Genomic DNA, 21,054 nt, shown 5'->3' on the forward strand with positions numbered 1-21,054 from the left:
ATCATGTAGATTGCTTCCTCTTCCTTTGGAAGGTGGAGGGGGCCCATGTGACAGATTACCTTACCAGTACTTGACCAGAAAATTTCATACTGGTTGATGAAGATTATGTTTCTGAGACTAAAACTTTAATGATCATTGACTACCACCTGGAGATTTTGTTTATTGGAAAGGACATCAAATAAAAGACACTTTCCAATCTCACTGGAAGGGAACTTATCAGTCCTCCAACCACAAATGGACATCTACCCCTGTCTCTCACACCTGTCCTCCGACTCCCCACCTATAATGCACATCAAATACTCCCCAAAGATGAGAAGCTGCTGACACCAGAGGTAGACAGCTATCCTAAAACATCGACAAGGCTTGTATACTTATGGATTGATATTGAATTCAGACTCCACTTTGATTGTCTTTACCTGTCTGCTGATGACATAAGTCATATGATAGTTATACTTGTTCATTGAGTTTTTCTATATAGTCCAACTGTTTGATTACTGAATGTGTATGAGAAAACTGTTAATACTCTTTTCATGGTTTATATAAATGTTATATTAGATACCAAATACAGAAAAATGAGGCAGAAGGCAAAACTTGGATCATGATAATTCACAGGATAGAAATGATCCAGTGTTTTTTTTTTCTTTTTCTTTTTTTTTTTTTTTGCAATAAAAGCCATAAGACCTGATGGCTTTCAATTTACAAGCCCTTCCTTTTTTGGAAAAAATTCAGCCTCAATTCAGATCACATGGTTATGGTACTGCCCCATCCCCAACAGTCAACAAGATGATGTTGATACCGAGACTTCCTAGGAATGAGCCTTCTTAGCACTGTGAGACCACACTATCTGACCAAAATATTGGTCATCAATGCACACTTCAGATTGATTTATAACCAGAAGGGGGAATTATGGAGGAAAAGGGATTTATGGAAAGTAACCTAACAGGATGATCTGATTATAATTCCTAACTGGGCAGGTCATAGTGGGTAGTCATGCCTCAGGCATATAACTTTTTTAGTCTATCTTTGCCTTAAGCAAGCCCTATCCATTGTTTTTGTGCATCTAGGTTAACACACCTTTGAAATAAACTTTAACCATCTTCAAAAGAGCACACAATCTTGTTAACTATTCTGGTATCCAATCCCTGCCCTGCTTTCTCCCACCTGCAGGTAATCTTCTTTATAATCCCTCCTTAATTTCAAATACATAAAATAAATTGCAAAATATTTATTCTCCAAAGCATTTGAGATCTTGCTCTCTGGCACATGTCGTCGGTTTGGCTCAAATAAACTCTTATAAAAATTCTCAAAGAAAAATTATGTTTCTGGGAGAGGTTGAAACTGCAATTAGATTTGGTATGATAGGCTTTTAGCACAAGTGATGATGCCATTTTGGGTCTGTAGGTTTTTTTTCTTTAACAATACCCATCAAAATAGCAAATGTTAACAGGGAGGATAAAATTAAATGTTGGCAAAGATTTTATATAGAAACGGAAACTGATACTACTGCTGGTGCTGGTATATGCTGAGGAGTCATTCAGAGGAGCTTAATGAATTAAAGTATATGCACAGGCCTCATGACCCAGCATCTTGGGAACAGGTAATGTGCATTTACTAGGTTGTTTGAGAACATTCAGTTCTGTCAGACAAAAAGAAAGGGTGAAAGGGTGAAACCTGTGTTAAATATAGATAGATAAGACATATCAGACAGGCCAAGAGAATATGCTGTGCAAATATAGCTAGAAAGGGATAGAAAGACTGAAGATACTAACTATTCCTGATCCACTTAATTTTCATAAGGGATAGACTATTTATAAAACACTACATATACACAAAGCACACAACACACCTAATATTCATGATCTCAATGCAACTATCCATTGGTGACACCCATTTTGCCCCAGAGGTTCTCTGCCAGATTAAGTCCAGAACTGTTCATCAGACTAATTGGTGAGTTATAGCTGTAACCAAGCCTACTAGTCCTTTGACTCTCAAAGCGCGTGTGTTTGCACTGGGGCACCTCTGTCAGTTGGGCCCCTTACTCAGACCTCATCTGGAGCCTTTACAACTTAGCTTCAGTGGGAAAGGCTAATGTCAGAGAGAGAGCAAAAGAGAGAAAGAGAGAAAGAGAGGACATGTGAGCACTGCATACCCCGGACTCAGGTGGTACATGCCTTCTAGCCCTCTTGCACCCTATCCTAGGTATATGAATCCGCTCAATCTCTCGCCTGTCTTCTCGCTGTGTGCTTTAAATTGATGTAATAATTCATGTGTTTTGGCCTCTCAAGTTGGTCTATGAGCCTGGATCAACCTGCTTGGCAGTATATAGCATAAAAGTAATTCCCCACAGGACACGACATGGACCAAGATATTCATCAGTGTGGTTGGTGGTGAGGCTCTGAAGTGACCTATTGTTCATTACTAAGATGAACAAATTAAATGCATGGATGAATAAGCAGAGCAGTCAAAGAATGAACCAGACTCTCAAACTTTTCTTACTGGGACTCACAACAAGAAGAAATACTTTCACGTTATAACCTGCATCCATATGTCTTCTACTTTTGAAAACAAATTTATGAAACGATATATACCCTGATTAGGTTTCAGGCACTCTGATCTTTTCTATTCCATGCGATTCATCTCTCATAAGTTCTGCCTTTGCCCTACCAAATTGGTTTCACTAGCCACTATTGAGACCTAACCTATTGTCAATATAAGAATGTCCAAGCCTGTAGAGAATTTTTATGAGTTTATTTGAGCCAAACTGATGACACGTGCTTGGGAGCAAGATCTCAAATGCTCTGGAGAATAATAATTTCGCAGTTTCTTTTATGCGTTTGAAATTAAGAAGGGAACATAAGGAAGGTTACATGCAGGTGGGAGAAAGCAGGGCAGGGATTGGATTCCAGGATAGTTAACAAGATTATGTGGCTAAAGTTTATTTCAAAGGTGTTTTAACCTAGATGCACAGAAACAATGGACAGGGCTTGCTTAAGGCAAAGATAAGCCTTTTAGGCCCGGGGCATGACTACCACCATGACCTGCCCAGTTAGGAGTTTATGATCAGATCACCCTGTGAGATTACTTTCCACAGAACCCCCCTTTTTAATCCACACAGTCATTTGTAAAACACTAAATTAGGTCTATACATACATCAACAGGGATGGTCTTAAATTATTCTGTTGGGTAAGAAAAGTAGAAAATAGAACAAGATTTATAGCACAATGTCACTTAGGAAAGCAAACACACACACACACACAGATACACACATAGTTAAGAATATATATCAAACACATAAGAAGGGATACCAATGGGGAAATAACAAAGAAAATAAACCCCAGGAGGATCTGGAGTACAAGGATCATGCCCACATGCCATGCTTAGAGAAGAATGGTTAATAGGGCCCTGAACCAAGGTCCCATAAAACAAAAAGATGGGGTGGGGGTAGATCTTTTGCAGAAAAAGTTTGAGAAACACATAAATATCTAGAAAATATGCAGAAGCTGGAGAATGGCACATTTAGAATTCTCTAAATGTACTAACAGAATCAGTTCACAAGGGTCCGAAACAAAATGCCATTCCCGGCAGTCGAAAGAGAGGAGGAAGTGTCCCCTCCTTGTCAGCAAGGTGATGCCAGCTGATAAACAGGTGGTCGGCTTGGTAGCTTGAAAGAAGTTGAGTCACGGAGTCATGGTTACTTAGTACGGTCCGTCATGCTTCAGGGCAAGAGGCTCAGGATTAGGGCCACCACAGCTCAAGAGAGGGGCTCTCTGTTGGGTGCACAGCCCCTGCCTCATTGCCATCTCTTTCTTGCCCATAGCATCTGCTGCCCAGGAGGCCATGTTTTATACCACATGACCCTGCCCCCAGCCCTTTGTCGCAGCTCATCTGGATCCGGTTGGATCCATAGTCCCAAAGTAACCAGCATTCAGCCTGTCTGGTCACCTTTAAACTGAGCAGCCTGGCTCATCTGAACTAAGGATTCACTCTGGGTAACCTGAACCCAGAAGTGAGAGATCATGCCATAGGGGTGAGGGCTGCAGCAGAACTGGCATGAGTCTGGGCAGGAGGGGCTGGGGTGGGTCTCCAGCAGGCCAGAGTTACACAGAACAAAAATCGCGCGAGGCTAGGGGTGTTGTAGCCGCCAGCCCTCGAAAGACACATGGACCACCAGAAATCAGTGAGTTATAGGAAACATGCTCTTTATTCAGCCAGCTGGGTCTGCCAGTGGTACGCAGACCCCAAATTAAGCAGCCCCGAAATGTAGAGGTACAGGGTTTTTAAGCCCTAAATCCCATTCCTCGTTCTATCTTAAACACAAAGGTCTATTTTTCTCCTATTCACTACCTGTCAACCCACAGGTCAGGTGTGGAAGCGGGGGTACAGAAGCAGAAAGCTTATTGTTAGAATGTTATGTTCCCATGGGTGATAACCTATGTTCCCATGGGCGATAGCCAAGCAGCTCTCTCTAATTACTCCAGAGTTATTAGCATAGAAGCAACAGGTTTCACCTAGAGCCATACATAATCTAAACCTCTTCTATTTTGGAGGACTACTTCTGCTAGTGAATCGACCTGAAGTTCTAGCCTGCTGAGCTCAGTTAAGTTTAAGGGAGTTCCTACCTCGACATAGTAAGGGAGTTTTTGGGTTTAGGAACAACCAGCAATCTTGTCCTATGTCTGGGGTGGTCTTATTTAAGACCTTGTGTATTGTCGTTAGCAAAGTTATTAATGCTCCTTCTGATTTTGGTTGTGGCTGGTCGAATGCCTGGGCTAAAGAGATAAAAAGGAAGAAACAAAGGGTTATACTTATGTATGCTTGAGTCTTAGTTTTAAGGGCCCGTCTTCCTGAGCTGTCCACTCTCGTGCTGCCTTCACGTGGGAGTGATGAATCCATGATGGGATGCCATCTACTTTAACTGCAGTGGATGTCGTCAGGTAGATAGTGAAGGGTCCTTTCCATTTGGGTTCTAGTCCCTTGGAAGTGAACTTCCGGATCCACACAGAGTCCCCAGGCTGAAACTGACGGAGAAGTCCGTCCCCTGGGGCTGAGTGGGCAGCACGAACCCCCAGACCAAATCTCCTTCTGTACACTTTGAAGGGCCTGTAAAGACTTAAGTAAGACAAGATTACGTAGTTCTGCCTTTTTCTCATCTTCTATTCTAGGTACTAAAGGTGGGGTTTTCTAAAGAAAATTTCAAATGGGGTGAATCTATTAATATATGGAGTACATCTGGCTAGCTCTAGAGAGCTGCTGCAAAGACAGATGAAGCTTTGCTCACTTGCCCGCCGTTCACCTGCTGCTGTGCAGCCGGGTTCCTAACAGGTCACAGACCTGTACGGTAGTGGTCCACGGCCCAGAGGTTTGGGACCCCTGCCCTAGAGATCTTCTCTTCCTTACCACTCCTCCGGTTCCTTGGACATTGAATCTAATAATATTGGTGGTGGAGTATGTCCTGGCTTTCCCAGAGCTGAAGCAAAGCCCTGTCTAAATTATTTAACTTCCCTTGTCATCATTCTGTGCTCCCCACTAATTCCTGGTGCCTAATTTTGTTTCTTGGGCCCTTTGATCCCAGTGGGGTGACCTGTTTAGGGAAGAACAGAGACTTATTTGGGAAGTGGGGATGGGCTACTGGTCTACTCATCCTGGGTGTGTTTGGTTAGGAGGGAATCGTTTCCAAGAGACTGGGTGTCTCAGACTGTGCTACAAATCCAGTATCCATGCCTGCAAAAAAGAAGGTGCTAGGAGTCTCCCTCATGCAATTATAAAGTCCTCCTGGAATCCCTCAGGTCCTGATGCCCTGGAGGGCTACTATCTCAAGGATCAATGACTTTAGAAAGTGGAGATCCCACTGAAAAGACACCCTCAGAAGTCCCATCTGTATCACTACCCATCACTTTCAAAAAATGTTGGAGGGAGTTCTGATATTTAGAGACATTCAGGAAAGATAACTAGTTCCCACTCCATTCATTCATTGCTCCAAATGCAGCCAGTTCCCCTCCCTACCTCCCTCATCAGAAGCTGGTGCCTTGGGCTGGCTGAGGCAGATGCAGGGTAAACATCACACCTGAGACCTACTCAGAGGGAAGGCAGGCAGAGGCAAGCCACATAGTAGGGCAGGGAAAGCCCCTTGACGGCCCCCACTCCCCAATACCACTAGAATGTGATAAACAAAGTCTGTGTTGCAACAGGGCGCCTCTGCATAGAGTTTGGAATGCAGGGCTGGTGCTCAAGGCAGAAGGCAAAGGGCAGGATACCTGGTGTGGAAGAGAATGGAACTGGCCTGTAATCATGAAATCATGAGGAAGGGGCTGGGAGAAGAGGCAGACCCAGTGGGTGAAGGCAGAGCATCAGGCAGAAGAGGGGAGAGAGGGAGGAAGAGGCCACGGAGCTGGTGCTGCTCCCTCTCCAAGACCACAGAGCAGGCAACAGTTGGAGAGGTCAGAAAGCCGGCAAGGGGGCAGGAAGGGTTAGTCAGCAGCATTGAGACTGCGCAGTAAACTTGGGGCGGGCTCCCAGCACAGTCCCTGTTATTACCTCTGGGTTTCCAGAGTGTGCCTGCCCCACCTTGCCCCTCAGACTAGGAGCCCCTGACCTGTAACCTGCTCAAAGGAGAAAACTCCAGGGCAAGAATCTGCCTCTTTAGACTGAAGCTCCCTAAAAGCAGAGATGGAGCCAGCTTCTTCCATCTAAGGTTCCCTGGGGTCAGGGACACTGGAAGGTCAAGATCATAAGTTATTGAGCACTTATCACACACTGTTTCATGAGACCCTTACAATACCGAGAAGGGTATGTTTCCCTACCTGACAGAAAACCCAGGTTCACAGAAGGGAAATAATTGTCCAGAATGCATTTGAAGCCTGGTTGATTACTTAGCAAACTATTGACCAGTCCCCATTCTTGGGACTGGGAGGGAGGGAGAGAGAGAGAGACCCAGAGTATAGCATTTTAGAGAGGAAAACAGAAAATTCAGGAAACAGACAAATAGAGAAATTCAGCTAATGATCAAGAAAATACGAAGGTAATAAGGGCACATGTGTGTGGGTGATACTCTGGCTGGGAAAGTCAAGGGAGGCTCCTGAAGAGGCAACAGCTGGTCCAGTAGACCCCAAGGGAAGGCCTGTCACACAGAGAGAACACACAGAGAGAACAGAAGCCCTAAGATGGGATGGAACTTCCAGCCCACGACCTCAGCTGAAAAGTGTGACTGGAGCTGAGGGTGTGAGAGGTGGGTAGGGGCCAGATAACTCTACTCTCCTAAGCCTTGGGAAAGAAGGGATTCGAAGCTATGAAGGGACAGAAGGGGTGAGATGGAGGCAGGGAGGCCAGGCAGGAGGCTTTAGAGATGGGCATACACTTTAGAGATGATGCAGCCAGAGTCGTGAGGATGAGAATACAGTGGACCAGGTGTATGAGGAAATAGAGAGATAGAAGATGTGGGCCTGAACTGGGGAGGCCAGGGAGGGAGCAGACGTAAAGTGGAGGAAGATTTCGACCCTAAAACTCAAGCACTTTACCACTGACAGATATTTTGCCTTTTTCTTCTTTGTCCCTTTATTGCCCAGGACAGTGGTAGGTACCTCTTAGGTATGATGCAGGACAGGTCAAATTCTCTCAAGTAGTCCTGCACTGAGAAGGTTCTTGACTGAACACAACAAAGAATTCAAATGCACACGAGTTAGAGTCAAAAGGAAAGTTTATTAGAGAAGGGGTGATGCTCCATAGACAGAGCATGGTCTCCTCTCAGAGCCAAGTGAGAACCTGCAACAGACTAAGAGGGACAGAGAAAATATAGAGATGATGACAATGAGAGAGACAGAAGAAAAGACACTGAGAAGGACCCCAGAGTTTGTGGAATTCAGTTCATTTATCATTCTTAGTTGATGAATTACAATTTAAAGACTTTGTTAACCCATTTTCCTTTGATGGTATGGGCATACAATGTGAAAAGATAAGAGTATGTAGCATGAAAAGGTAAGAATATGCAGTGTGAAAGGCATGCTGGCAGTTCTCAGCCTTTGAGTCATAGGTTTCCTATGGTTTTAGCCATAGGGAATGAAAGATTTTATTTTGTGTGGGGCACGACTTAAAGACACTGTTTTCCTATTTTCCTTTCATGGTATGGGTAAATGGTTTGTTAGCAATCCCAGCAGAAATCTTCCTTTGTTCTGCAGGTTTCCTCCTGGTCTGGACTTGGGCTGATTATCATATTGCAGTCTCTGAATGTAGCTTGATTTAACATTTTACTTCCCTTGTCTCCTCCTTACATTAGGTATTCAATCAACCGATTCATGTATTCAATGAATATTTAATTCACCTACTAAATGTCTGGCTCTATCCTAGGCACTAGGGGCATACTAGAGAACACCACAAAGTCTTTGGCCTCTTGGAACTTACACTACAGCACTACAGAGGGAGAGGGGATGTGTGTGTGTGTGTGTGTGTGTGTGTGTGTGTGTGAGATGGTGATAAGGGGAGAAGGGAAAAGAGAAAGGAAAGGGTTATTTCAGATGTATATGGTGGTCATGGTAGGTCCTTCTGATAAGGTGACATCTGAGCCCAGACCTCAAAATAGTGAGGTGGTGAGTCTTAGATGTGAATATCTTGAAGGAGTACATTTCAGGCAGAGGAAGCAGCAAGTATAAAGGCCCAGAGGTGGGAGAGTGCTTGTTGACCTACCAATACATCTATCTAGTCCTTATTGATTCATTAATCAGTACCTGTGTCCCTGCCTTGGAATTCTCTAAGAGCAATGAGTAGGTCCTTCTCATCAGACAAGAATGGTCAGAGGGGTGGAGTTGGGGCTATTTCCTCCTTTTCTTTATGCTATTCCCCAACTTTGGCCAGGCCTAGAGGTAGGGATGGGAGATGGACAGGTATTGAATCTGTCACACTGTCTGGAGAAAAGGCAGAGAATGTTAAGGAAAAAGGGCAGGTTTTGTGCTGTCCCAGGAGCCACCACTTACCCCATGGCGTTTCTGGTTTTAACTCCGAGGGGTCCTTGTGGAGAGCTGATTGCAAGCTAACAAGGTCCTTGCAATCTGTGAGGTCAACCAAGGGTTGCCTCATCTCTATGAACCCTCCTAAGAATGGGGATAATCTATGGAAATGCAAACGATTATAGCAGAGTGTGTAGGTTGGGTGGGGACAATCTTATTTTAGTTAGCAATTGTATGCTCTTGTATAAAAGCAGCTTGCAAAAATAAAACTGGGCCACTACTCCATCATCAGTGGATAGTGCACCTCTTGATCCCAGCTTTGTCTTCTTTCTTTTCTTAATCTCCCACCATTCCCACTCAGGTACATTCTCCAGAGCCATGCTGGACGTGGCAGGATTTACCACTTGCTGGATGCGGCAGGTCCTATCTACCATTCCATTGCCACCACTGCCCCTGCTGGACCCTCGTGGCACTGGGGATCCCCCTCCCTTCCAGACAGTCACTCTTGCTGAGTTATCTGCCTCTCTCACTATCTCACCAGGGGTTGGGGATATACTAAGGTAGTGCTTTGGATGCTGCCACAGCCCACTGAGCCCCAAGCCCTGGGCGCTGTGGTGATATGTAGGAGACTCTGGGATCCTACAATGGAGAGGGCCAGCCCTAGTGACCAACTCATAGGTTTGATGACTGGTCCTCAGCACACTCTACCCAGATTCCCAGCTGCGTCCTTGGCCTTTTAATGACCATAAAATGATTAGAACTGGACAGTCACTTCCTCCTTATTATTCTTAAGTCATTTCTGCCTCTTCAGCTATCTTGCTGACAAGACATGTTGCTCTAAATTCTACTGATTCAAGACTTTCTATTCTTACCAGAAAAGCAAACACGCCTGACACAGAAATCTTAGAAGGCACAAGATGGGCATGGATTACCCAACTTGACAGTTCTGATTTTAATTCCAGGCACTCCTCTCCTAGTCACATGAAATGCTGTGGGCCCCAGTAACTGAAAAGTTCCCTTCCAAAGAGCATTCTAGACTCTGTAAAGGGTCCCCCAATAGGGCCAGGTCCTCCATTCCTGTCTCAGCTCCTTCTCCAGAGCCCAAGGCTGTGAAGGGAGGAGAACCTGGCTTCTGGGACCCTTGTTTGGGGAGAAGGCAGGTGAGGGTCATGGAGCAAAGGCCCCCAGCAGAGGGGGGCCGACCTGGCTGGGCCTGGTCAGCTCCCTTTCGCCCTAGCTCAGTGATTCTCAAAGCAGGGCCCTCAGACCTACAGCAGTAACAGCACATTGTTAGAAATACACAAGACCCACTAGGTCAGAAATTCTGGTGTAGGGCCCTGCAGTCTGTGTTTTAACAAGCCCTCCAGGTGATTTTGATGCAGAATTCTGGCAAGAACTCAGACCCAGACTTGTTCTGCCAGTTAAATCCAGTCCTGGTTCCTCATTGGTTCGAATGGGAGGCTGAGGGCATGGCCCTCAGGTGCCTGGGCCCTGAGGACTGGGTTTAAGGATTTTTTCTCTGGAAGCAGAGGGAATCAGATAAACATCTAACTGGGAGATGCACAGACAACTGTAACCTTCCCCTCTTCTCACATGGCTCTTGGGAGAAAAGAGGTAATTGTGGTTGTTTTGAATGTTCTTGGGTAAAGTCATGGGGTAGCTGCCTGCCTGCCTTGAATGAGCCAAATAATTTAATTTACATTTAGTTAGGGAGAAAGGGGATCTTGCTTTACCTTAAGCAGGATCCTCCCTCCTTACCAACACACTTCCCTACAACTGAGATGGGAAGGGTGGGTCTTAACTGGAAACTGCTGCCCTTGAACCTCCAGCCTAGTCCCATCCCTTTTTGGTGAGAACTCGGGCCCCATCAAAACTCCAGGAGGAACAATGACGTTTGTTTTGTCACATTTGCCTTTCTGATGGTCGCTGAGGAAGCTAGGAGGGGGATAGGTTTGTACATTCCCTTTTGGAGGAGAGAGAACTGAAGAAAGAAGGATTGTCCCAGATGGTACCATTCCGTTTACACTAACCGAGGGCCTCGCAAGACCCCTACCTTTCACAAATATTACCTCATTGTTAACCACGGCTTAGCAACATTAACCAAGCAGCCCGAGGTCACACAGCGCTGGCGATGAAGGCAGCAGAGCCCGGGTGTGAACGTCCTCTTTCGCTACCCGACGGACGCTCGACTCAGCAAGCTTGGGCTGGAACCGAATTCTTGGGCCCTTCCGCCGGCGCCGTCCGGCCCTCGAAGAATCTGCGCCCCAGGCGAAGTAGTCTCCGAGGTTGGGGAACAAAGGAGTGAGTCCGAGCCTGACGTCGGCTGGGGCAGCCCCTCCCCTATTGCCCCATCCTTCTCCCTCGGACTCGGGGGATCCTACCCCTGCGAGCCGGGTCCTCCCCGCGGTGTCCGCCCTACCCCCCTCCTCCGGCCCGGGGGCTCCTCCCAGCCGCCCCGCTGACTCAGCGAAAACCGAGCCGCGGAGTGCGGCGGGGCTGGCCAAGCCCGCCCCGGGGTTAATTGCTCCTCTTTGAACGCTGCCTCCCCGCCCGCCCTCCCGCCCGCCCAGCAGCCACCCCGCTCCGCCCCCGAGGAGAGGTTCCAAGACGGGAGCGGGCGGCAGCAGCCCGGCGGCGGGAGGGAACGAGGCGGGAGCGCGGCAGGTTCTCGGTGCAGCATGACGGCCATCGCCGTGCAGGTAGCCCCGAGGCCCCCAGCGATCTGGGTCTGCCCCACCGTGGGGGAGGGACGAGGCTTCACACCCAGCGCGATTTCCAGCGGCGGGCCGTGGGTGGTGGGGTGGTGGACGACAGTGCGTCGCCGTGCCCGCCCCCTGCTGCAAGCCCGCGGGGCTCCGAGGAAGGTGGGCGGGAAGCAACCTGGCGGCGCCCGCCCCCAACTGTGCTCCTGCGGCGCCGTCTGCTCCCGCCTCTGCTGGCGACCTTGCAAGCCCCCAAGGCTCCCAAACTTCTTTTCTGTTTCTCTTTGGGGTTACCACCGTCAATCGATTAGGTTCACCAGAGCGGCCCCTCTTTTTTAAAAAGGAGGCGTGTCTGGGGTGGAGGATGAGCAGAATCCACTTGCAAAGTGGGGCTTGCCTTATGTAACCTGAAGATTCGTCTCTGGAGAAGCTAGAACTTTCCTGGTTGGGGGCAAGAAAGACTGTCTCCCCTCCCCAAAACTGTGTTTGAGGTGCTGGGGCGGGATTTGGACTCCCTGGGGCTCACGGACGCCTCAAATGAAAGGCTCCACTGAGGGGAGCGGCCGCATCCTCCAAGTTTTGTTTTTTCCTTAGGGTGGTGCAGGATGTTTGTGTTGGCCGAGAACTCACCCATTCCTACCCCCTCCCCTCGGGCGTGCTGCTCTCCCTTAGTGAAGTCAGTGGGTGGCGGGACCGCTACGCTGCGGGCGAGCTTCCTTAAGGCGCAGGCATCCCACTCGCTCTACTCCCCCAGACTCTGCCGACTAGATTGTCCTGACGATTAGATAGGCTTGCAAGTGCTCAGACCTCCGTAACACTGACTCCGGTAGATACTGCTTCGCCCATTTTATAGAGGAGGTAATAGGTTCGGAGGTGAACGAACCTGCCCATGGTGGCCCGCTAAGCTGTAGAATCGAGATGCAAAGCCAGGACTTCTTGCCTCCAAATCTCACTCTTTTTGCCTTTCCCAAACAGTAAAAACCCCACCCACAGGCCACCCCCACCCCAAAACCCCGTCTAGCCAGTACACAGCTGCTGGGGTGGGATTGGGGGTGGGGGCAGGGAAAGGGATGCAGCAAGTTCCTCTTTGTTCTGGGGCAGAATCTTGAGTCATGACCCGGCAGCCTCCTGAGACAGGCCTTGGGAAGACCAGGACAGGCAGTGCGGAGAGTGGGACTGAGTCTGGTCTCTCTCCTGGAGGGGCCGACTGTCCCGTTGGAGAGAGGGACTTGTAAACAAGGATTTAGAAGAGGTAAAGGGAAGTGAGTGCCAAATTAAGAGGTGCAAAAAGAGCAGACAGGATTGAGGGGGTGCGGTCTTTGTGTAGGGCTCAGAGGAGCAGGTAGCAGGGAAGACCGTATTTTTAGTGGAGGAAGGAGGAGGAGGCCCATGGGGGCGGGGGTGGGGGGGGATAAAGTAAAGCCCAGTAGCTCTTTGCTGAGGTGGGACAGCACAGGTTGCCCTGTGAAGGAGGGTGCTGTGCTTGCATGACAATAGTCACTGCTGCTTAGGAGCACTTAACCAAGGTGTGAGGGATTGTTCTAAGCACTTGGGGTGATAACTTATTTCAGCTCCACAGCAACTAAGGAGGTGGGTACTGTTATCTCCATTGATAGGTGAGGAAAAGAGAGACAGAAAGAATAACTTGCCAGAGGTCAAACAGTTAAAAAGCAGATTGGCTGGCTCCTGGGACTTTATGACCAGTGTGCTGGGGTCATGCAGGCAGGCCAGGCCATTGCTCACAGGATAGTGTCAGGCCAACTCTTTAGGAAGCTGCTGAAGAAATTTCCTGCTAATTATGATGAGAGCCTGACCTGGGCCAGGGCAGAGTGGGCAGTGAATGGAGGTTCAGATCTGGGGACTGTGTTGGGAATGTGGAGAATAAATAGTGAACTTTCAAAGTGCCTACTTAGGTGTTGATGGCAGCAGATGGGGTCCTGGGTTACAGAAGAAGATAAGACCTTGGCATGAGACTCTGGCCCAGGAGTGTCAAGTGACACTGTTCCAGGGGTCACTAGAAATCATCTGGCTTACAGATGAAAAAAGGAAAACGTTTGCCCTTTTTTAGTGGAGACAGTTAAGGCCCTAAGAGATTAAAGTGACTTGCTCAAGATCACACAGCTCTGGGCTGGCAGGTTAGGGGCAAGACTCAACTGCCCTCATCCCCTCTTGTCCACTGGCCCTCCACTAACCACACTGCTGCCTAGCTGCCCTCTAGGAGATTTCAAGATCTGGATTGCTGAAAACTAGTGAAGGTGCCAGAAACTGGGGGAATGTGGTGCCGGGTGGTTAGAAATAAAGACACCAATATACATTTTTGAAGGTGCTAGTATTATTAATAACTCCAGTGAAGTGGGAGCTGCTCATGTGCTAAGCACTTGGGAATTTTATTGGTGGTCAGAGAGTTTAAACGAAGTTTTGTTTTACAGTGGGAGGGGGAAGAAATGAACTGATATCAGGTGTCTTCTATTTCTGATCGCGGTGTGATGTTTGTGGGCCTGGAGAGTAAAGTCCAGTCTGTATTCAGGACAGTGAGGCTCAGGGAGGGACAGGACATACGTGTTCTCCAGACAGTGATATCTTGGGTCAGAAGGTTTCTGGTTCCTGTGATCTTGTGACTTGCCCTCTGTATCTGGGGCTCTCCCATCCTAGGACCTTATCAACCTCTAGGAATGGTGTAACTCACCAGGTGCCTTTATAACTACTGCTTTCCTGCAGGGGTCACCAACTTCATTTTATAGATGAGAAAACAAGGGCCAAAGAGGTTCAGAAACCACCCAAGGACAAAGGCCTTTAATAGTTTGTAGACATAGGTTTCAAAGTTTCCTTGGTTTGTTTCTTAGCAGTAGAGCTGGTTTTTTTCTAATGCTTTCTGTTGCAGACTCCTAGAGTCCCACTGTCTCCAGCATATAACAAGGATTTGCTATACTTGAAGTGAGGAAAGGACCTGCTCAGCTTCCCTACTCCCCTGCTTCAGCACCTGGAAGCTCCTCTGAGAAGCAAGGGGACACATTTTGAGAAACACCTCCCAGACTGCTGCCTACAGTGCCCCAGTCTGCCTTTGTCTCCAGATCTGAGTCAGTCTTGACCCCTTGGGTATCCTGTGCTCTCTAATCCTTTTCTTCATCAGTAGTATTGAGCCCCTAACACCAAGACCCTCTACTTGGAAGGCTCCAGTTGGTGCTTATTGGCTGAATGCATTCCATGCTCTGTAATTACACAGTTGTCCTGGCAGCTATAACAGGCTTTATTGTGATTTAGGTGAGTGATCTTGGGCGAGTCACCTGATCTCTGCATAACAGTTTCCCTCTTAGCATACCCCAACAGACCTTCCTACTCTGCCAACCTCACAGGTTTAAGAGTAAAGTAGGACCCTACCTATGCAGAAGTGCCAAAAATAAATGAGATTCTTATTCATGTATCCCTTGTGCTGAAATGAGCAGTAGCTTCTGCTCGGGTGGGCAGATTAACAGCCAGCCTGATGATCTTGCTAGGGCTCTGACCACAGCACTCTACAAGGAGCATGGCTTTGTTTCGTGTCCCTCATAAAAAGATGTGGCTTGGACTTGCCTCCGGAATCCTCTATTTGCACATAGTATAGGGTGCACTCCATAGTCCCTGTTCAGTTTCCCAGCATTGACTGTCACACATGAGCTGTTTTGTTTTGCTTGCCTTCCAAAATGGGGTGTAACCTGGGCTGCTGCTACAGATACTGCAAAGTGTGATTTAATTTATGGCTGGGAGGGAGACCTGGTTTAAAGGAAGCTTCAGATGGAAATGACAGTAGTTGCAGACTTGACCGTTCATTTATACCATGGCTCTTCTTGAGTACGCATTGAATGCCCAGGTTAAGCACTATGCCATGTGCTGAGGACACATCGAGGTCTAAATGGGAGGCCCTGTCCTCTTGGAAAGCACATTTTCCAAGCGAGATAGACAATATATAACTATAAATTAGAAGGGAATGGATAACTTGCGGTCAGAATGGTGAAGAAAACAAACAGGTGCCTGATGGAAAATGACAAGGAAGGACCCAGTTTGGCTTGGATAGGCAGAAAAGATGGCTCTGAGGAGGTGACATTTCAGCTGAGACGTGAAGAATGGAGAAAAGGAGGCAAGCTGGGGAAGTCTTTCGGATAGAGGAGACCAGCAGGTCTGAGGGAAGACAATTCTAGGCTTGTCCTAAGTGCGGAAAGGGGGCTGCTGTGCTTGAGTGAGGCGGCCAAAGGGGGATGCGCTTGGGGATGAAGAGGGAGGCAGGGCAGGTCTGCAGTGCTTTTGGGTTGGGGAAGGGGTTTTACTCTGAAGTGTTTCTTTTGCTTTCTGGGTTGGTGGTTGGGAATGGCACCGGGGTAATGTTCCAGTGCTGTGAGATAAGGGACAACTCACTGGACACCTGGCTCAGCTTGCCAGAAGGAAGGAGGGGGATTCCAGTGCTGAAAGTAGAGACTGAAGGAGAACTTCAGTGGCTCTGTGCCATCGCTCCCCCACCCCCACCCCAAGAAACTGCTAGGACAGACAGTCTGGTTAGCAAGTTCTGGGATGGGCTAAGCAAGACCGAAGGGCAAGGTGCAAACATCACTATCCATACCGAGAAAAACAAGTTAATAAAACAGAGGGCTGGACAGAATGTAGAACGTGCAGAAACAGCTGGGCAGGGATTAGAGAAAACTGGACATGTACTGGGTAAGTCCTAGGGAGAGACGGAAACTTAACCGTGTATTATGTTCTGGTAATTTTTACAACCCTCACAGCCTTCCAGGCAGTTTACTTGTTTTGCTTACAAAGAAACCCAGGCCAGCTGCAAGCTCAAGGTCACACTAGCCAGGCCAAACAGGTTTCTGAATTCAGAAGGGACTAGGATTTGCCAGTCATTAAAATTTGGATTTCACTCATTATGAAGATCATTAAAGAAAGGTTAGAGAACTGTTCAGGCCTGGTGAATAACTGGACAGTCAACGCTTATAGGTCTTGAATGGAAGATGATAGAGAACAGGTAGAATGGAGGAAGGGTTCCCCAAATAAGGTGGGTCTGCTGAAAGATAAGGAACAACTGGGGAGGAAGCTGTGAGTAAAGGTGGCATTCCAGGCTTCACTGAAGACCAGAGTAGAGAGGATGGCTGTGGGAAGGTGGAAGGCATGCTCAGGGTCTTTCTTAAAGAGGTTGGAGGGGGTGTGGCAGGACCCTCCCTGACATACCTCCTCTGTGGTATCTTCCAGGCCCAGAGGCTGCTGGGCCAAAGGAGGCCCCACCGGTGCTTCTTTGAATCCTTCATCCGAACCCTCATCATCGTGTGTGCCGCCCTGGCTGTGGTACTCTCCTCCGTCTCCATCTGTGATGGCCACTGGCTCCTGGCTGAAGACCGCCTCTTTGGGCTGTGGCACTTCTGTACCACCTCCAACCAGACCGGGCCACACTGCCTCAGAGACCTGAGTCAGTCCCACGTGCCAGGGCTGGCTGTGGGCATGGGCCTGGCTCGCAGCGTGAGCACCTTGGCCGTGGTGGCTGCCATTTTTGGCCTGGAGCTCCTCATGGTATCCCAGGTGTGTGAGGACCTCCACTCACGGCGCAAGTGGGCCCTGGGCTCCGTCTTCCTCCTCATCTCATTTGTGCTCTCCTCTGGTGGGCTCCTGAGCTTTGTGATCCTCCTCAGGAACCAGGTCACGCTCATCGGCTTCACCCTGATGTTCTGGTGCCAGTTCACTGCCTCCTTCCTCTTCTTCTTGAATGCCATCAGTGGCCTGCACATCAACAGCATCACCCATCCCTGGGGCCAACCAAGGAAATTTTAGCCTCCCCCACCACTCCGAAGGCGTCTGATTCTATAAGAAAGTGTGATCAAGATGAGACTTTTCCAACGTGTGACCTCTGGTGGGATAAGGGTGGGACAGTGACCTCGAAACTGCTGCCTCTTGGCCAGTAACTTTTGGACAGTTAGCCAGAAATGGCCCAGGGACCTTTGCAGCTGGTCTGCAGGGCCAGAAGTCAGGAGGGTGCCTCAGTGCCACCAGCTGCACAGGCTTAGCCAAGTTATTAGAATGTAGATTTTAGAAGAACACATTTTAAAACCCTTTTCTTGAATCCTTCTTCCTGGGCAGCTCTGGTAACTAGTGCTTGGGCTAGCTACACATTTTAGGGCTCTGTACTGGGATATAAGCTGTAGGGTTCCTAGGGCCTCCCAGGGTTGCTAAGAGTGGGTCATTTTTGCCAGATAAGGGTGTCTAGTCAGTGCCTCGGACTTTTCTTCTACCAGCTCAAAGGACCTTTGTGTGCATTTCCCTGCTTTAGCTGTGGTCATGCCAGGGAGGCAGAGTTCAGGATTCCCTCAGAGTTTCTTGCACATGGTAGGTTTTCAAACTATTTGACTTGATTCGATCCCTGCCCTTTGTGGAACCCAGTAATTTCTGGATAACCCCAGCTTGCAGCAGCTGGCTGACTCACTTGGAGAAAAATTCTGAGCAAGACCTCCAGGAAGGTCCACCTGATTTCTAATGCACAGCCCTCCCTGAGGTGAGAGTGTGTGTGTCCATCTTTGCTGGGGTCCAGACAGCCTCAGGGTGCCGTATTTGATCCTAGAACACATTTCAAAGAACACACATCTGGACCTTGGGTCATAATTAATAACTATCCTGGGGATGACCGCAGGTGAAGGGGACCAGGAACCAGTGGAGATTTCCATCCTTGCCAGCAGATCAGTGTTTGGGTGCCCTACCTTACCCCATTTACAGTCCTTTTTTTGCCCTCAGCGCATTCCATTCTACACTATTCCCATCCCGCTCCCCTACCCGATGAATTCTGATCTACCTTGGTTCATTCTGGCTGCCACTAATCCCATGAGGTTTTGGTTTCTGCCCTGCCCTTGTCATGGCTGGTCCCTTTCCTGGGCTGGCCTGAGCACCTATACCTACCTCTTGTGATTTTTTTAAAACTTTTTATTCCAAAATGTATATAGTCTGTGGAGATGCTTCAAGAAAGGTGTTGTGGACCAACTGGTATTTTGGGAAGCAGAACTCATTACCGTATAGGCTTGGTTTTTAGTCCTGGAAGTGGGCACCTGGCTTTCTCGCCAGAAGCAGTCTACAAGAATCAAAGGGTGACCTCCTTGTCTCTGCAGGGGAGAGGTGTGAAGGTGGAAAGCCAGAGCAAGAGAGGAATAGCACCCATCCAGGGTCACCCAAAGCCAGGACTAGAGCTGGGCCCACCCACCAGCAAGATGCTCGTTCCTCTACGCTGGGGGAGAGTTCTCCACTCTGTCCAGAATGTGTTCCCCTGAGCACACGTAGGTTTTATTTTGTAAAAGGGTTCAAATATAAAGTCATCTTTAATCCTCACAAGGCTGGCAGAGAGGGAGTATTGACATTGAAGGGAACTGATATCCAAGGAAGAAAGGATAAGACTAAAATGGCCAATGGGTCAGGGAGGCAGGCCGCGTAAAACACACAGCCTTGGAACATGAGGGTTTGAGACCAAAAACCTTGGACTGGACTTCTGCCACTTCATTGCCCATAACTTGGGAAAATTGTAGGCCCTTGGTAAACCTGTTTCTGTTTTGTCAAATGCGATCATGCCCACCTGCAGTACCTGCATGGGAGCGCTGTGGATAACTGACCGAAAGAGTAAGAATAGAGGGACACCTTATATCATGCTAGGGTTACTAAAAGGGAGCTGGGGGTCTTGGGGCTCTCCTAGCCTCCACGGGGACTTGATCAGATTAATTCAGCTGTTGTATCGAGGCTCTAGGATGAAAGCTACTGGGCAGGTGAGTTGCAGTGAGGGTCCACCTAGGGTCAGGGGCCTCAATTTCTCATGTTTCCTGGGATTCTAAGCTTGTCCCTGAAAACTGGAGCATGGATCAGGGAAGCCCCGTTCTCTAGGAAGGGGTAGGGGCGTTGGCCAGAGCATCTTCCCTCACCTTGTCTCAAAAGCAAAAAGATTGACAAATATAGACCAAATCTCACCCCAGTAACTATTTATTTCCCTGCTCCCTTCTGGGACTCCTGAGCTGCTCCCAGAAGAACACAACAGACCCAAATTCCAGGCCCTCTCTCCCCACCTCATGGTGACCAAAGTTCCATAGGTTCAGTTCTAAGGAATTCTCACTGTACCCGCCATCCCCACACCAAGGCCTGGAAGAGACTGTTAGTCACGGAAGAAAGCACATGATATCTGCCAGGAAAACGAACTGTCTTGTAGCAGTGTCCTGCCCTCTTAGTTTCCAGCTTGACTTCTGTCCATGGGTGGCCGGCCCTGTTCCATCCTCTCAGGTGCTGGTCCTGTGGGTGCACTGGCTAGGCCCTGAGAGGCTGGCCTTAGTGCTGTTTGTAAGGCTGCTGGTGCCGTTGTTAAAGGAGGAGCTGAGGGCCACGGGACGCAGTGGGATCTCATGGAGGTGCCACTGCCGCCACTTCTTCTGTACCTCCAGCTGCACCTGGCCCCAGAAATCAGCTGTTAGCCCAGGAGGGAAGAACAAAAAGGACCCGGTACCCAGAGTTCTGTTCACCCCGCTGGGGCCTCTGCACAGGCCTTGCCACTCTTGCCTAGTGGTCATGCCTTGCCCTCTCTTACAGGCCAGATTGACCAGTTCCAGCCCAGATGTCAAGGTATTGAGAGCTTCCTCTGGGCATAAATCAGCTGCAGTTTCACTACTGTGCTGGGAAGAAGGGGCTTATGGTTTCACAAACTCCAGAACTCCAACATCTACTTCACCTGTGACAACTGGACACATTCCTATGAAGCCATCTAGCTTAGAACTTATCTGGAGGCCAGAGAGCTATTCTTTGTAAATTTCCTTCACGATCCTCAGCCATAACAGCAAAACCTTTTGAGGCTAGGCTTAATACCTGATTTTTGTAAAATAGAGGTTATTCTCATTCACCATTCAAGTGCAGTGAACCAGATAGATGGTCAACAGTCACAGAAAGGCTTTGCTTGTGTGCAATGCTATGTTCAACTAATGACTGCACAGCTTCTATGTGCCAGGAACCTCATATCCTGACACATGCTCTGGGCAGGGGCAGAGGCTTCAAGGAGTCAATGCTCGTTTGGGGAATCTCTGAGAATTAATTTGGCAAACGTCATCTGAGTCACTCATCTTAGAGATGAATCCCAGAGAAGGGCAGTGACAGATCATCCAGCAAGCAGCAGAACAGTCGGGAGCCCGGGTTCTGGTTGGTGTACCTGCACTTTCCTCCATTTCCCCGAACTTCCCAAAGATAAGAATCACTTGGAGTGCTTGTTAAAAAACATTCGTAGGCTCCACTCCAGACCATTGTTTGCTGAATTAGAAATGGGGGTAGGACCAGGCAAGTTTACCAAGCTCTCCAGATGACCTGTTGCTCCCATGAAGTGAGCTCAGGCTCCTAGAAGACAGGCCTAAGCCAGGAGGCCCTGGCCTCACCCGCCCACACCTCCACTC

General features: G+C 48.5%; 2 protein-coding genes across 2 annotated transcripts in view; one reads left to right on the forward strand and one right to left on the reverse strand.

Moving 5' to 3' along the window:
* Positions 1 to 11,499: 11,499 nt before the first annotated feature.
* On the forward strand, positions 11,500 to 19,766 carry TMEM37 (transmembrane protein 37). The gene is made up of 2 exons (XM_011366082.2): positions 11,500 to 11,635; positions 16,859 to 19,766. Exons 1-2 carry the CDS (start codon positions 11,615 to 11,617, stop codon positions 17,429 to 17,431), a joined length of 594 nt encoding a protein of 197 aa, XP_011364384.1. The 5' UTR covers positions 11,500 to 11,614; the 3' UTR covers positions 17,432 to 19,766.
* The window catches only part of SCTR (secretin receptor), an 81,431-nt gene continuing 79,970 nt past the window's right edge, over positions 19,594 to 21,054 (reverse strand). The window contains exon 13 of the mRNA XM_023534143.1: positions 19,594 to 20,067. Within this exon, the coding sequence (XP_023389911.1) occupies positions 19,900 to 20,067 (168 nt within the window). The 3' untranslated portion in view covers positions 19,594 to 19,899. The remainder of the gene's footprint in view (positions 20,068 to 21,054) is intronic.

Source organism: Pteropus vampyrus, unplaced genomic scaffold, assembly GCF_000151845.1.
Source record: "Pteropus vampyrus isolate Shadow unplaced genomic scaffold, Pvam_2.0 Scaffold120, whole genome shotgun sequence".
In the NCBI taxonomy this organism is placed as follows: Eukaryota; Metazoa; Chordata; class Mammalia; order Chiroptera; family Pteropodidae; genus Pteropus; species Pteropus vampyrus.

Bases quoted from the DNA above. Each gene is read 5' to 3' on its own strand.
- TMEM37 (XM_011366082.2), top strand. From the start codon at position 11,615: ATGACGGCCATCGCCGTGCAG. The intron at 11,636-16,858 runs GTAGCCCCGAGG...GGTATCTTCCAG, and splicing joins TGACGGCCATCGCCGTGCAG to GCCCAGAGGCTGCTGGGCCA.